Here is a 14,586-nt window from a genome sequence, read left to right as displayed (position 1 = left end):
CTATATGTGACCCTGGACCACAAAACCAGTCACATGGGTCATTTTCAGAAATTGAGATTTATACATCACATGAAAGCTGAATAAATAAGCTTTCCATTGATGTATGGTTTGTTATGATAGGACAATATTTGGCAGATATAAAACTATTTGAAAATCTGGAATCTGAGGATGCAAAAAAATCGAAACATTGAGAAAATCTCCTTTAAAGTTCTCCATTTATGTTCACGATTGTGCTGCATTCACTCACAAAAATAAATGTTTTATATATTTACGGTAGAAAATCTACTAAATATCTTCATGGAACATGATCTTTACTTAATATCCTAATGATTTTTGGCATAAAAGATAAACTCGATAATTTTGACCCATACAATGTATTGTTGGCTATTGCCACAAATATACCCCCCACTGCGCAATGTGACGTCGTATTGACGTCATTTTCATGTAATTTTTGGACGTCCAAATTTGGTCCATTGAAGGGGTTGTTTTGTAACGCCAGGCGACGTCTTTTTTCGACGTCTTCCGCACGTCTTTTTTCGACGTCTTCCGCACGTCTTTTTTCGACGTCTTCCGCACGTCTTTTTTCGACGTCCATCCACAAAAGTTTGTTTACAATAAATCGCGCTCAGTACACACACACACACACACACACACACACACACACACACACACACACACACACACACACACACACACACACACACACACACACACACACACACACACACACACACACACACACACACACACACACACACACACACACACACACACACACACACACACACACACACACACACACACACACACACACACACACACACACACACACACACACACACACACACACACACACACACACACACACACACACACACACACACACACACACACACACACACACACACACACACACACACACACACACACACACACACACACACACACACACACACACACACACACACACACACACACACACACACACACACACACACACACACACACACACACACACACACACACACACACACACACACACACACACACACACACACACACACACACACACACACACACACACACACACACACACACACACACACACACACACACACACACACACACACACACACACACACACACACACACACACACACACACACACACACACACACACACACACACACACACACACACACACACACACACACACACACACACACACACACACACACACACACACACACACACACACACACACACACACACACACACACACACACACACACACACACACACACACACACACACACACACACACACACACACACACACACACACACACACACACACACACACACACACACACACACACACACACACACACACACACACACACACACACACACACACACACACACACACACACACACACACACACACACACACACACACACACACACACACACACACACACACACACACACACACACACACACACACACACACACACACACACACACACACACACACACACACACACACACACACACACACACACACACACACACACACACACACACACACACACACACACACACACACACACACACACACACACACACACACACACACACACACACACACACACACACACACACACACACACACACACACACACACACACACACACACACACACACACACACACACACACACACACACACACACACACACACACACACACACACACACACACACACACACACACACACACACACACACACACACACACACACACACACACACACACACACACACACACACACACACACACACACACACACACACACACACACACACACACACACACACACACACACACACACACACACACACACACACACACACACACACACACACACACACACACACACACACACACACACACACACACACACACACACACACACACACACACACACACACACACACACACACACACACACACACACACACACACACACACACACACACACACACACACACACACACACACACACACACACACACACACACACACACACACACACACACACACACACACACACACACACACACACACACACACACACACACACACACACACACACACACACACACACACACACACACACACACACACACACACACACACACACACACACACACACACACACACACACACACACACACACACACACACACACACACACACACACACACACACACACACACACACACACACACACACACACACACACACACACACACACACACACACACACACACACACACACACACACACACACACACACACACACACACACACACACACACACACACACACACACACACACACACACACACACACACACACACACACACACACACACACACACACACACACACACACACACACACACACACACACACACACACACACACACACACACACACACACACACACACACACACACACACACACACACACACACACACACACACACACACACACACACACACACACACACACACACACACACACACACACACACACACACACACACACACACACACACACACACACACACACACACACACACACACACACACACACACACACACACACACACACACACACACACACACACACACACACACACACACACACACACACACACACACACACACACACACACACACACACACACACACACACACACACACACACACACACACACCTTGCTTTACGCTTTACCTGGGACTCGAACTCGTGATCATCTGCTCCACGTGCCAACGCTCTACTGTTTGAGCTACAGAGAGAGTGAGATAATTTAAGATTATCGCGTTTAGGCTAAAAATAGGTTCGGCGCTTGGATCACGAGCATCTTGCAGTACATTTAAAATATTTTAAATATAATATTTTAAATATTTTAAAAATTTATTACATTTTAAATATAGCGATTTGGAAACGTGGATGGAGCAGTGAATAGGTTCATTACACAGCAAAATGACACGACAAACTTGCGTTTTGGAAAAGAGCTCTTCATTTGTAAATTAAAAAAATTATAATAATCATGTAAATTTCCTGCACCTGTCATAGACGTCCAAAAAATTACCCAGTTCAGGTCCAATGTTGAACGTAAATATGACGTCCAAGTTGGGTCATGGTTGGACGTCCAAATAGTGGACCTAGTTTGGACGTCGAAAAAAATCACCCAGTTCAAAGGTCCAATGTTGAACGTCAATATGACGTCCAAGTTGGGTCATGGTTGGACGTCCAAATAGTGGACCTAGTTTGGACGTCGAAAAAAATTACCCAGTTCAAAGGTCCAATGTTGAACGTCAATATGACGTCCAAGTTGGGTCATGGTTGGACGTCCAAATAGTGGACCTAGTTTGGACGTCGAAAAAAATTACCCAGTTCAAAGGTCCAATGTTGAACGTCTATATGACGTCCAAGTTGGGTCATGGTTGGACGTCCAAATAGTGGACCTAGTTTGGACGTCGAAAAAAATTACCCAGTTCAAAGGTCCAATGTTGAACGTCTATATGACGTCCAAGTTGGGTCATGGTTGGACGTCCAAATAGTGGACCTAGTTTGGACGTCGAAAAAAATTACCCAGTTCAAAGGTCCAATGTTGAACGTCTATATGACGTCCAAGTTGGGTCATGGTTGGACGTCCAAATAGTGGACCTAGTTTGGACGTCGAATAGATGTCCAGAATTGGTCATGGACCGACGGACCCAATATAGACATGATCTGCACGTCTATCCGACGTCCAATGTTTAGTGGGCCGTGCGACTTATGACTGGTTTTGTGATCCAGGGTCACATTTAATATCTATATTATCTTGGGTTTTGAACCTAGAATCGACTCTTATTTAGAATTTGGAATCAAATGATTCTAATGAGTCAGTTCTATTATAGTGAATCAATCTCATAGTTTACATCTAAATGTGAGGTTTAAAGTGTTTTGTTGTGACTATAGTAAAAGAAACACATCATGTGTTATCTAGAACTGATGTTGAATAGATAATGAACAGAAATAAGAGCTCGTAATGTGTGTGTCGTGTCCTCACCTGTAGCAGTTGTTGTTGTATTTGTTGTAGCTTCCGAGCGCGGTCAGGCAACCCAGACAGATCGCGTACGAGAAGAAGATCTGCGTGCCGGCGTCCATCCACACCTCAAAACACAAACACAGATCTTATGCTTTTAAAACAACTTTAATATATACCGATGAACAGACACATTAATAGAGAAAATAAATGTCCTCATTATTTGTTAGGCATCCGTCTCTTATTCTCTTATTGTGCTCTCTAGCTTTTTGGATTGTTAATTATTTTTTTATTTTCATTTGTTTTATTTATATTATGTTCAGCACTTTGGGTCTAATGTGTAGTTTTGAACTATTATTATTACATTTTGGGTATTATATAACATATAGATTTTTTATATAAAATATAAAAGTATAAATTATAAGTCTAGTATACTTGCCAATTTTCATTTTATTTAATATTTTATTTTGGGTTTATACAATATGTATATATATATATATATATATATATATATATATATATAATAAAAATATAATATAATATAATATAAAATAAAATATATTTTTTATTATATATAAAATAAAATTTTCAAATAAATAAAATATTAAATTATATAAAATATATTATATAAAATATATATTTTTTATGTAAAATGAGGTTTCGAATATATATATATATATATATATATATGTGTGTGTGTGTGTGTGTGTGTGTGAGTGTGTGTGTGTGTGTGTGTGTGTTTGTGTTTGACATGATTAGCAGTTTGACTAATTTGGCTTCAGGTAATAAGCTTGAATGGACAAGCTGAAAGACTAGAGCTGTTGTAGGATTCCTGGATCTTGTGAAACCTATTGTTTATTAGTCAAAGTCCTGAAACGAGTTTAGACATGAACTGGGAAAAATATGCTGACGGTAGTTTTGCTATTAGCTCGTCAATCAAACACTCTGACATCAATCCCAGCACTTTCTGTTATTCAGGATATTAAAGCTCTTACGACACAAGATGCACAACGTGACACATGTACTGTACAAGACTGGTGTAATCTCAGGTGAAAATCGTGCATCTAATCACTTCGCTTCTTCTTCATGTGCAAAATTCCTCACACTCCCTTTAAAACCTCACATGTATCACCAGAAGCGTGCTGAAAACACCACTGATGTCCAAGCGACACACAACCCTTCGAGAATTTCTGACTAACTTCATCAGCCCAATGGCTCTCTCACAATTCCAACCTTCACAGAATTAAAATGTGTTATTAATGTCAATCCATGTTGATTTTAAAGGATCTGACCCATGATGGCCAAGTCTTTGGAGCCACAGATCACCGATTTGACTAATTGTTCACATAAACCCACAAGATTTTGTTGAACTGGACTCATTTTACACATCTAAGACCAAAAACAGCAACGGTTATCTCTCAAATCCAACCAAACATGCCAGAATTGACCAAAAATATGTTTATTATGCAATTTTATTTGAGGCTGAAGTCAGCAAATCTATCCTATAACATTTACAGAATTATGAATGGGTTATGAATGTCAATTCATATTGATTTTAAAGAATCTGACCCATTATAGCCAAGTTCATGTAAACCCACAAGAATTTGTTGAATTTTTATACATCTACGACCAAAAAAAGTAAACGGTTTATGTCAAAATCCAACCAAACATGTCAGTATTGACCAAAAATATGTTTATTATGCATTTTTATTTGAGGCTGAAGTCAACAAATCTATCCTATAACATTTTACAGAATTAAAATGGCTTATAATTGCAACTTTTTTAACAATTTGATACTCAAGTTTTTAAAGACATAGATTACCGATTTGACTAACTTTGTAAAACTGTTTATATTTCTGGTTGAAGGTTTCATTGATTTTGGCCTGTATATCGAAGAACAAAAGATGTCAAAACAGCAAATCCAACATTTACAGAATTATGAATGGGTTATGAATGTCGATTCATGTTGATTTTAAAGAATCTGACCTATTATAGCCAAGTTCATGTAAAACCCACAAGAATTTGTTGAATTTTTATACATCTACGACCAAAAAAAGTCAATGTTTATGTCTCAAATCCAACCAAACATGTCAGTATTGACCAAAATAGGTTTATAATTAGTGACTGACCGATAATCGGTTTTACCGATATTTTCCCTGATGTTTAAGCATTTTTTCATAATCGAGTATCGGTTTTGTTTTATCGGATTCATCGATAAATGGTGATAATCCATCAAGTCCTGTTCCAATTAAGCTTTTATTTAAGAGACACCTTAGTGACTTTATTTTTTGCACTCTTTCAAACTCCATTATTTATTGATGTAGAAGTGTGTTTTGTTATGAATGCAAGGAGGCAGTGAAATTACAGTATAGAAAATAAGAGTTAGAACAGTTTTGTTCAGTTCAGTGCTGTTATAACTGGCAAAAACAGCAATAATATATATATCGGTTCTGTATATCGGTTATCGGGCATATAAACATACAATCACAATCGTTATCGGTTATAAAAAGTCAATATCGGTCGATCTCTAATTTCAACATGAAATCTTGTTGAATATCCTATAACACTTATGTTAGACACAATACCTTATGAATGCCACTTTTAAACAATTTGAACCATGATACTTAAGTTTTAGAAGCCTTAGATGGCCAATTAACCAACTCTGTCCAACCGTTTACTTTTCTAACTGAAGATTTCATTAACATTGGCCTCATTTGTATACATTTAAAGCCAAAAGATGTCAAAACAGCAATGGGTATAACATTTTCTTTAATTAGCCTAATTTTTATGCCTCTAAGTTGAAACGACGTCAACACAACCAATGCTATCTCTCAAGTCCAACCAAAAATGCTCTTGTCGCTATACATAGATTTTCCAGAAGAGGTTTTAAGCGGTTCTTTCCGACGTTAAGGAATGCTGGGATACATCTGGGTGGCCGTGTCGTGGCCTGTTCTCAGAAATCACGTGGGTTTGGGGGTCTTCTTGTGATGATGAGAAAATCAGATCAAAGGTCAAATGCACAGATGGACGCAATCAAAGAAGGACAGAAAACAACGTTCCCCTGCTGGGCGTCCTGCCCCAGGCCACGACTAGCACCTGGGTAGACAAATCACGTGACCTTTCGACTCGAGGCACTGAGTGTTTAAGAGAAAACAATGCGCTTGCGGAATTACAAAACACACTTGTGGACTCAATGTTCCCGTTGAACACAGATACGATTTTTCAAACCCAAACTTTTGGTCTGCACTGTCATTTTGCAAGTGAGGAAATTAATTAAAGTGCCCCTGTTACGCTGTTTTAAAGGTTCATAATTTTGTTTTGGATCTCCTTTAATAGGTTCACCTGCATCCAAGGTAAAAAAAACTCTTTAATATTCTCATTATATACATTGCAGCATCAGCTCATTTCAAGAGTCTAAAACGGTTCGTTAGAAGATTCAGTCTCTCTAAACCCTGCCTTTACGAGAGCTTGCTCTGCTCTGATTGGTCAGATGGCTCAGTCTGTTGTGATTGGTCTCCTCTGCTCTGATTGGTCAGATGACCCAGTCTGTTGTGATTGGTCTACTCTGCTCTGATTGGTCAGACGACCCAGTCTGTTGTGATTGGTCTACTCTGCTCTGATTGGTCAGATGACCCAGTCTGTTGTGATTGGTCTACTCTGCTCTGATTGGTCAGATGACCCAGTCTGTTGTGATTGGTCTACTCTGCTCTGATTGGTCAGATGACCCAGTCTGTTGTGATTGGTCTACTCTGCTCTGATTGGTCAGATGGCCAGTCTGTTGTGATTGGTCTACTCTGCTCTGATTGGTCAGATGACCCAGTCTGTTGTGATTGGTCTACTCTGCTCTGATAGGTCAGATGACCCAGTCTGTTGTGACTGGTCTACTCTGCTCTGATTGGTCATATGGTTCAGTCTGTTGTGATTGGTCTACTCTGCTCTGATTGGTCAGATAGCCCAGTCTGTTTTCTGTACCAATTCCAGCGTGAGTCTCATCCTTTTGAAGTGCATCAAAGTGGATTCGCAGAAAACAGCGTCTTCTCGACATGAACAACATGAACCAAACTCTTCCAGTCTCAGATAAAACTACAGTGTTTGAGGGGCAAAGCAGACGCTGTTCACCGCCAGCCAATGAAGATCAGAGGCTGGCATTATGCAAATTTGTTACTTTGTTACATAGGAAAAGTAAAAGTAAGTGAGACTGGAATTACTGACAACTCGTTTCAGAGTTGAATTTGATCTTTAAAAACTATACATATTCACTTTTATATGTTTTTGTGTTTTGTAGGACCTTTTATATTCATATTTTATATAAACAGCTAGATTACACACTACATGAAAGGTAATATTCGGAAAAGCATAATGGGGCACTTAAAAATTCTATTATATTAAAAATTGTTATAAAATAATATCAAATAATTAAATGTATCTAAATATGAACACACACACACACATATATATATATATATATATATATATTTAGAGGCTTTTGCATCTGAAGTCTTCATATATATAATTAAATATTACAATAACAAAAGCATTAAATAATAGTAATGTAAGTATAATGTCTCAACGAGGTCAAACAGTTCCTTTCCAGTCATGACAAGTAGAATTTACATGTCAGAATTGCAGTAGTAAAGATGAAAAGCTGCGATACCTGCGGGTCCGCTAACCTTCCCAGGTCGGGATAAAGGTAGAACTGGATCCCACGGGACGCTCCTGGCAGCGTGACTCCTCTGATCAGTAAAATCAGCAGCATCGCATACGGGAAGGTCGCAGTGAAGTACACCACCTGTTGGGGGACAGCAAAACAAAAAGGTACATTATTTTCAAAGTGTTGCTTGAATCTGCTTTATAATTTTAATGAACTAATGGGGCAAAACTTGAAAGAAACCAACAGGTTTTTTGCACATGTACCTTGCCGGTGGATTTGACGCCTTTCCAGATGCAGAAATAACACATAACCCAAGCCAACAACAGACAGAGGACCAGATCCCAGTGCAGCGTTCCCATCTCCTCCATCCCAGAGGAGATCCGTAAAACCCTCCGTCTACAGAGACACAGACAAATCAGCTGGAGTCTCCTTCAAATCACGCTTACTTGAGCAGTTGGACAAGTTTCAGGATCAGGTGGCATAAACTTGGAATAGTTAGCCTGCTAGAAAGCGGGTTTAGCTGATTTTCCAATAAAAGCTTGCTTCAAAGAATGGACAAGTTTACGTTTGATTTATCCTGAATTTTAAAGTCAAGAAATTTGAAGGTATTCAAGCAAAACATGTTTGAAGAAATGCAAAAACAAAAATAGCTTAAAGGAACACGCCAACTTTTTGGGACTTTAGCTTATTCACCGTATCCCCCAGAGTTAGATAAGTCCATACATACCCTTCTCATCTCTCGTGCCGTAACTCCAGCTAGCATACTGCTCCCAATAAGTGACAAAATAATGCTAGCTGGAGCCGTTTACCTCCAGTCTTTGTGCTAAGCTAGGCTAGCGGTGGGTGCGTCAAACAGAGTTACGGCACGAGAGATGAGAAGGGTATGTGTGGACTTATCCAACTCTGGGGGATACGGGGAATAAGCTAAAGTCCCAAAAAGTCGGTGTGTTCCTTTAAAGCCAAAGTAGCTTGACATCTGAGGTATTCTGAGATCTAAAAAGTAAAAACAGCCCCATCTAACAGGGAACGTTTTTCCAGGAACATTAATAGAACGTTCATTCAAAGTGATCTGTTCCTGGAATGTTTTCTTTTAAATGTTACATGTTTTAGAATGTTCAAAGAACGTTCAAAAGTAACATTCCAATAATGTTTGCACAGTGATAAAATGGAATGTCAGAGTAAGAAAGAAGACGCAGGACATTGAAGATGCTCGTAAAACTTACTCCCAAAACTCGATCACGGGCGATGTTGCGTTTTCAAGGTGACTTTGGTCAATGGAATCATTTCGTCTTTGGAATTCCATGCAGGAATCTGTGGAAAACAACAGGAATCTCTGGATTGTTGTTCTGGATCTATGCATTTCTGGAGTGAATTCATATTAACATGACTCATGCGTCACCTGTGTTCCAGGTGTTGTTGCAGGACGACCACGGCAGATCCCAGGTGAAGGAGAAGGACAGATAAAATATTCCCCAGGCCAAAACTATGATATAGTAGAAGTTCAGCAGAGCCACAATCACCTGAGTGGCGTATCCGATGCCTACAGTCGAGAAAGACCGTTCGTGAGTTACTTCATGATTTTTAAATAGAATCAAAATAAGTGTTTTTAGAGCAAACTAAAACAACTAAAATCATTTTCTGTAAAATAAAAAATAAAAAATATCATTTGAAAAACTTAAACTTGGGAAACCGAAAAGAAAATTGGAAATGTTGCCCTGTAACTGTAATAAAATCAGTTTTGGTTGAAGTACTAAAACTACTTAAATTAAAACTAAACAAAAAAAATATTATTATATTTTTTAATTAAAAACAAAATGGCAAAAGCGCATAAAACTTCTATAACCAGGACTAAAATGAAAGCTGAAAATATATAAATAAATGTAAAATACTATAACCGTATATAAATAATATAGAAACTAATTACTAAATATTTTGTGGTATTCAATTATTTTAATACAATGAATATTAATTGAACAGATTATGTAAAAGCTATAACATTGTTCTACAATTTTAATGGAAAAAATTTAAAATTCTACTGCTACTGTTTATACTATGCTAATTACGGTAGTTTATATTTTACCTTATATACGCTGAAAAAAAAAATGGCGTAGGATTTCATTTGAAACAACTTTCACTCAGAAATCACTAGTAAATTTCACAAATAATTATGAAGAAACGGCATTGAATTAAAACTAAATAAAATATTTTCTTGTAAAATGTCTTCCAATAATCTGTTTTATTTACAAAATTCGATTATTTTTTACAGTGTATCTAACAGCAAAACATTTTTTTTTTGCTGCTTGAAATCTTCAAATAACTAACATGTGGAGTTTAACTGAAAGGGTTCAGACGAGAACTGATGCTTGACCTTCAAACAGCGGGCTGATCTTCCTCCAGCATGTGATTCCTCCCTGGCTGGTGAACTGACCCAGAGAGATCTCCAGGAAAAACACGGGAATACCGCAGGTGAAGAGGAAGATCAGGTAGGGAATGAAAAACGCACCTGGAAGAGGATAAAGACATCGATCATGAGGAGAATCTGAGCAGTTCGAGACTCTAGAGGAAGAACGTGTGTGATTACTGCACAGTAAAAAACCTTGGGTTATTTTTTTTAACCCAACCGTTGGTTTACGCATGTTGGGTCATTTGTTATTTTTAACCCAACAATATTCTCTTTTTCTCAGGGGAAACATCTGAGAATCTGAAGACTTCAGCGAACGTTCGAAATGTTCCCAAAGGCCCAAACGTCTCGGTATGGACACACGCTATGAGTTGATCAAACAACAGCTGTGACCTTTCACCTTCTGAACTGGCAACACTTTCATCAGGCCAACTGTCGGATCAATAGGTCAGTTTCACAAACACCTGGCAAACGTTAAAAGCATTCGGGATCTAGACTGTGTGTTGATCTTTATCAAAACCTATAGGATCCTCTACACCGCTATACGCTTTACAAACCGGTTTAGAGAAACACAGTGTAGAAAAAAGTTATAATAAATAAATAATAAAAATCTAAATAAATACATTTACAAATAAATAAATACATTTGATTAAAATAAATAATAAAAAAATTATATTAATAAAGATTACAATTTTTATTTTTATTTAAATGCATAAATAAATATTACATTATTTAATCTGATTTCAATAAATAAATTGATTAAAATTAATAAATATATTTATTAATATTAAAATATTAAAATAAAGGAATAAAATTTGATTATAAATAAATAAATAAAGATTAAAATACATAACATCTGATTTCAATAAATAATAAATAATAAATTAATATATGTGATTTAAATAAATTGACTGATTACAATAAATAAATTAAAAAAATATTAAAATAAATTAATACAATTTTAGTTAAATAAATAATGTAAATAAATTGTATTATAAATGTAATAATAATTAAATGTATTATGTACTGTATTTACATTTTAATTTTTAAATAAATAGTACATCTAACAGTACAATAGTGAGTAGAAAAAATTCAATAATGTAACAATAGAAAAATAATAGCAAAATAAATAAAATTCTATTTAAATAATAAATATATACATAATACATCTAACAGTACAATAACTAAATATTTAAAATAATAATAATAATAATTTAACATATTTATAATAGAGTATTAATTCGATCTTTATTAATGAAAATATATAGCTGCTTTTTTCCACATTGATGATCAAACTTGGGGTCCGCGGCATCTGAAAGATCTATTTTTATGTTAGATAATCTGATATATTTAAGTTAAGTGAGTCTGGATGTAAAGCAGGGAAGCGTTCAGACACATTCCACATTCTCTCTTCTCTTCAGAGACTGGATAAACTCTTTCTCCCAGAGGTGTGTTAATGAGTCAGGGATTCTCCGATTACACAAGACTTCAATCAGCACTAACACTGGACTGATGTAACACTGTTTACCTGCTAAATCTCCGTAGAGTGAATCATAAAAGCTGATGGTGCAACGTCACACACATGAACTGCTGAGACCTTATCTGATCAGGGACAGGTACCATGATAACATATTTATATATTTTTAGACATGTATCATAGTAGTAATGCCATGTTTTTAGACATATGCCATGATAATGCCTTTCTATTTTAGACATGTACCATGGTAATACCACATTTGTAAACAATAATGAACAAGTAACATTACATTGTAATGTCATGTTTTTGGACATGCACCATGATAACACTTTGTTTTTTGGACATATACTATGTATACTGGAAATGCATGATTTTTTTTCGGACATGTACTATGTTTTTACTGGAAATGTACCATGGTAATACCCTGTTTTTGACATGTACCATGGTAAATAATATGCTTTTGGACATGTATCATGTTAGAGTAATACCAATTTATGTACCATGATATTTATATGGAATTCCAATGTACTTCCTAAAACACCATGGTAGTACTGTGGTTCTTTTTGATGAATTTATGTGATTTTTTTTATATTTACCATGGTAATACTATATTTTATATGGGCGATGTACCATGGCATAATGTGGATTTTTGGACATGGTATCATAGTAACACCAGGTTTTGCATGCAAGTATTTTTTGAGGTACATGATAATTATTCAGTATCAGTAATTTTGTTGGGCCTCCTCACCTCCACCGTTCTTATAGCAGAGATACGGGAAGCGCCACACATTTCCCAGTCCGATGATTTCTCCGGCCACCGAAAGGATAAACTCCAGCTTGTTGCTCCACTGTCCTCGCTCTGTCATCTTCACCTCGGCGTGCGGGACGATCTCCAGCGGACAGTTCAGCCCGTTAGACGGGTCCATCTTGGTCGCGATCTCTTTCTCTCCTGTAGAAATATAAAAGCGTGTTTTGAAGAAACTCATGACTGCTGTGATGTGATCGGACAAGAGTAGCACTGTTTAATGCAGTTATAATCACATGCAATTAATCATTTGTGGTTCTGTCAGGACCACTATCGTCAAATATGATTGACAATTAGCATACAGTTTGGATTGGCGGTATGGTTCTGTTCTGGGCGAGAACTCCCTGTGCATCCATGCAGCCTAGCATGGATAAGAGCAGCAATAACCCCACTTAGGGTAAACAGAACAGAACCAACATGAATGTATGCAGATATCAGTAATTCAAGATTTTAAAGTACAACATAATTTGAGAATTTATTCTGATTCAAGGGGAACCAGAATGCCAAATCCTGACTGAAGACAGGTGGAGCTGGGGAGGGAGGAGGGTAATTCGCTCCTGAGAAACGCGATAGCTGCTGATAATAATGAAGGAGCTGATATGTATGTATACAGTGATAGGTGTCGTAATCCTATAGGTAGACGTGGATCAGCTGAGAGTAAGCTTATGCAAGCTTGACTAACATGACCTGCCAGAACTGACGCTATGCTTGATTTATTTTGATCAATGAATGGTGTAATTAATTCTTAATTAAAAAACTAAATCTTTTAAACGATTGACAGAAGTGTTTTCATTCAAAAGAGCCAAAGTTATTATCTGGTAAAACATGAAGATACGAGGCCCAAACACACCCATTCAGACCAGATCCTTTCATAAACCAGTCTGAGCACAAAAGCCCTACTGTTTGTGTATGTGTGATGAACCCACTCAATTCCAAGCATATTATTGCATGTTTTGTCATGATATCTGTAACCGTTGCATTCAAAAGCCACAAAACAAGTGATCTGTTATGGCTTAATTCAATACAGCATGTGAAAAAACTCACAAGGACATAAAGGCCCTTTACTGACCTTAATATAAAATACATGTAGGCTTAAAAAACACTCACATTGCAACACCTTTGCATAGAAACACACAAAAAACTCTTAGA

At 37.6% G+C, this 14,586-nt stretch overlaps 1 protein-coding gene across 1 annotated transcript in view; it reads right to left on the bottom strand.

Annotated features, from left to right (window-relative positions):
* Positions 1-14,586, bottom strand: part of slc6a13 (solute carrier family 6 member 13) — a 29,238-nt gene that overhangs the window by 6,912 nt on the left and 7,740 nt on the right. The window contains exons 2-8 of the mRNA XM_084095938.1: positions 13,381-13,581; positions 11,123-11,257; positions 10,154-10,294; positions 9,978-10,065; positions 9,018-9,150; positions 8,758-8,892; positions 4,128-4,231 (exon numbers count right to left, since the gene is read on the bottom strand). Coding sequence (XP_083952064.1) covers positions 4,128-4,231; positions 8,758-8,892; positions 9,018-9,150; positions 9,978-10,065; positions 10,154-10,294; positions 11,123-11,257; positions 13,381-13,581 — 937 coding nt within the window. The remainder of the gene's footprint in view (positions 1-4,127; positions 4,232-8,757; positions 8,893-9,017; positions 9,151-9,977; positions 10,066-10,153; positions 10,295-11,122; positions 11,258-13,380; positions 13,582-14,586) is intronic.

Source organism: Abramis brama (assembly GCF_963993115.1).
Source record: "Abramis brama genome assembly, chromosome: 20".
NCBI lineage: Eukaryota > Metazoa > Chordata > Actinopteri > Cypriniformes > Leuciscidae > Abramis > Abramis brama.
Note: the sequence above shows the minus strand (reverse complement) of the source record. Positions and strands in the feature narration are given on the sequence as shown.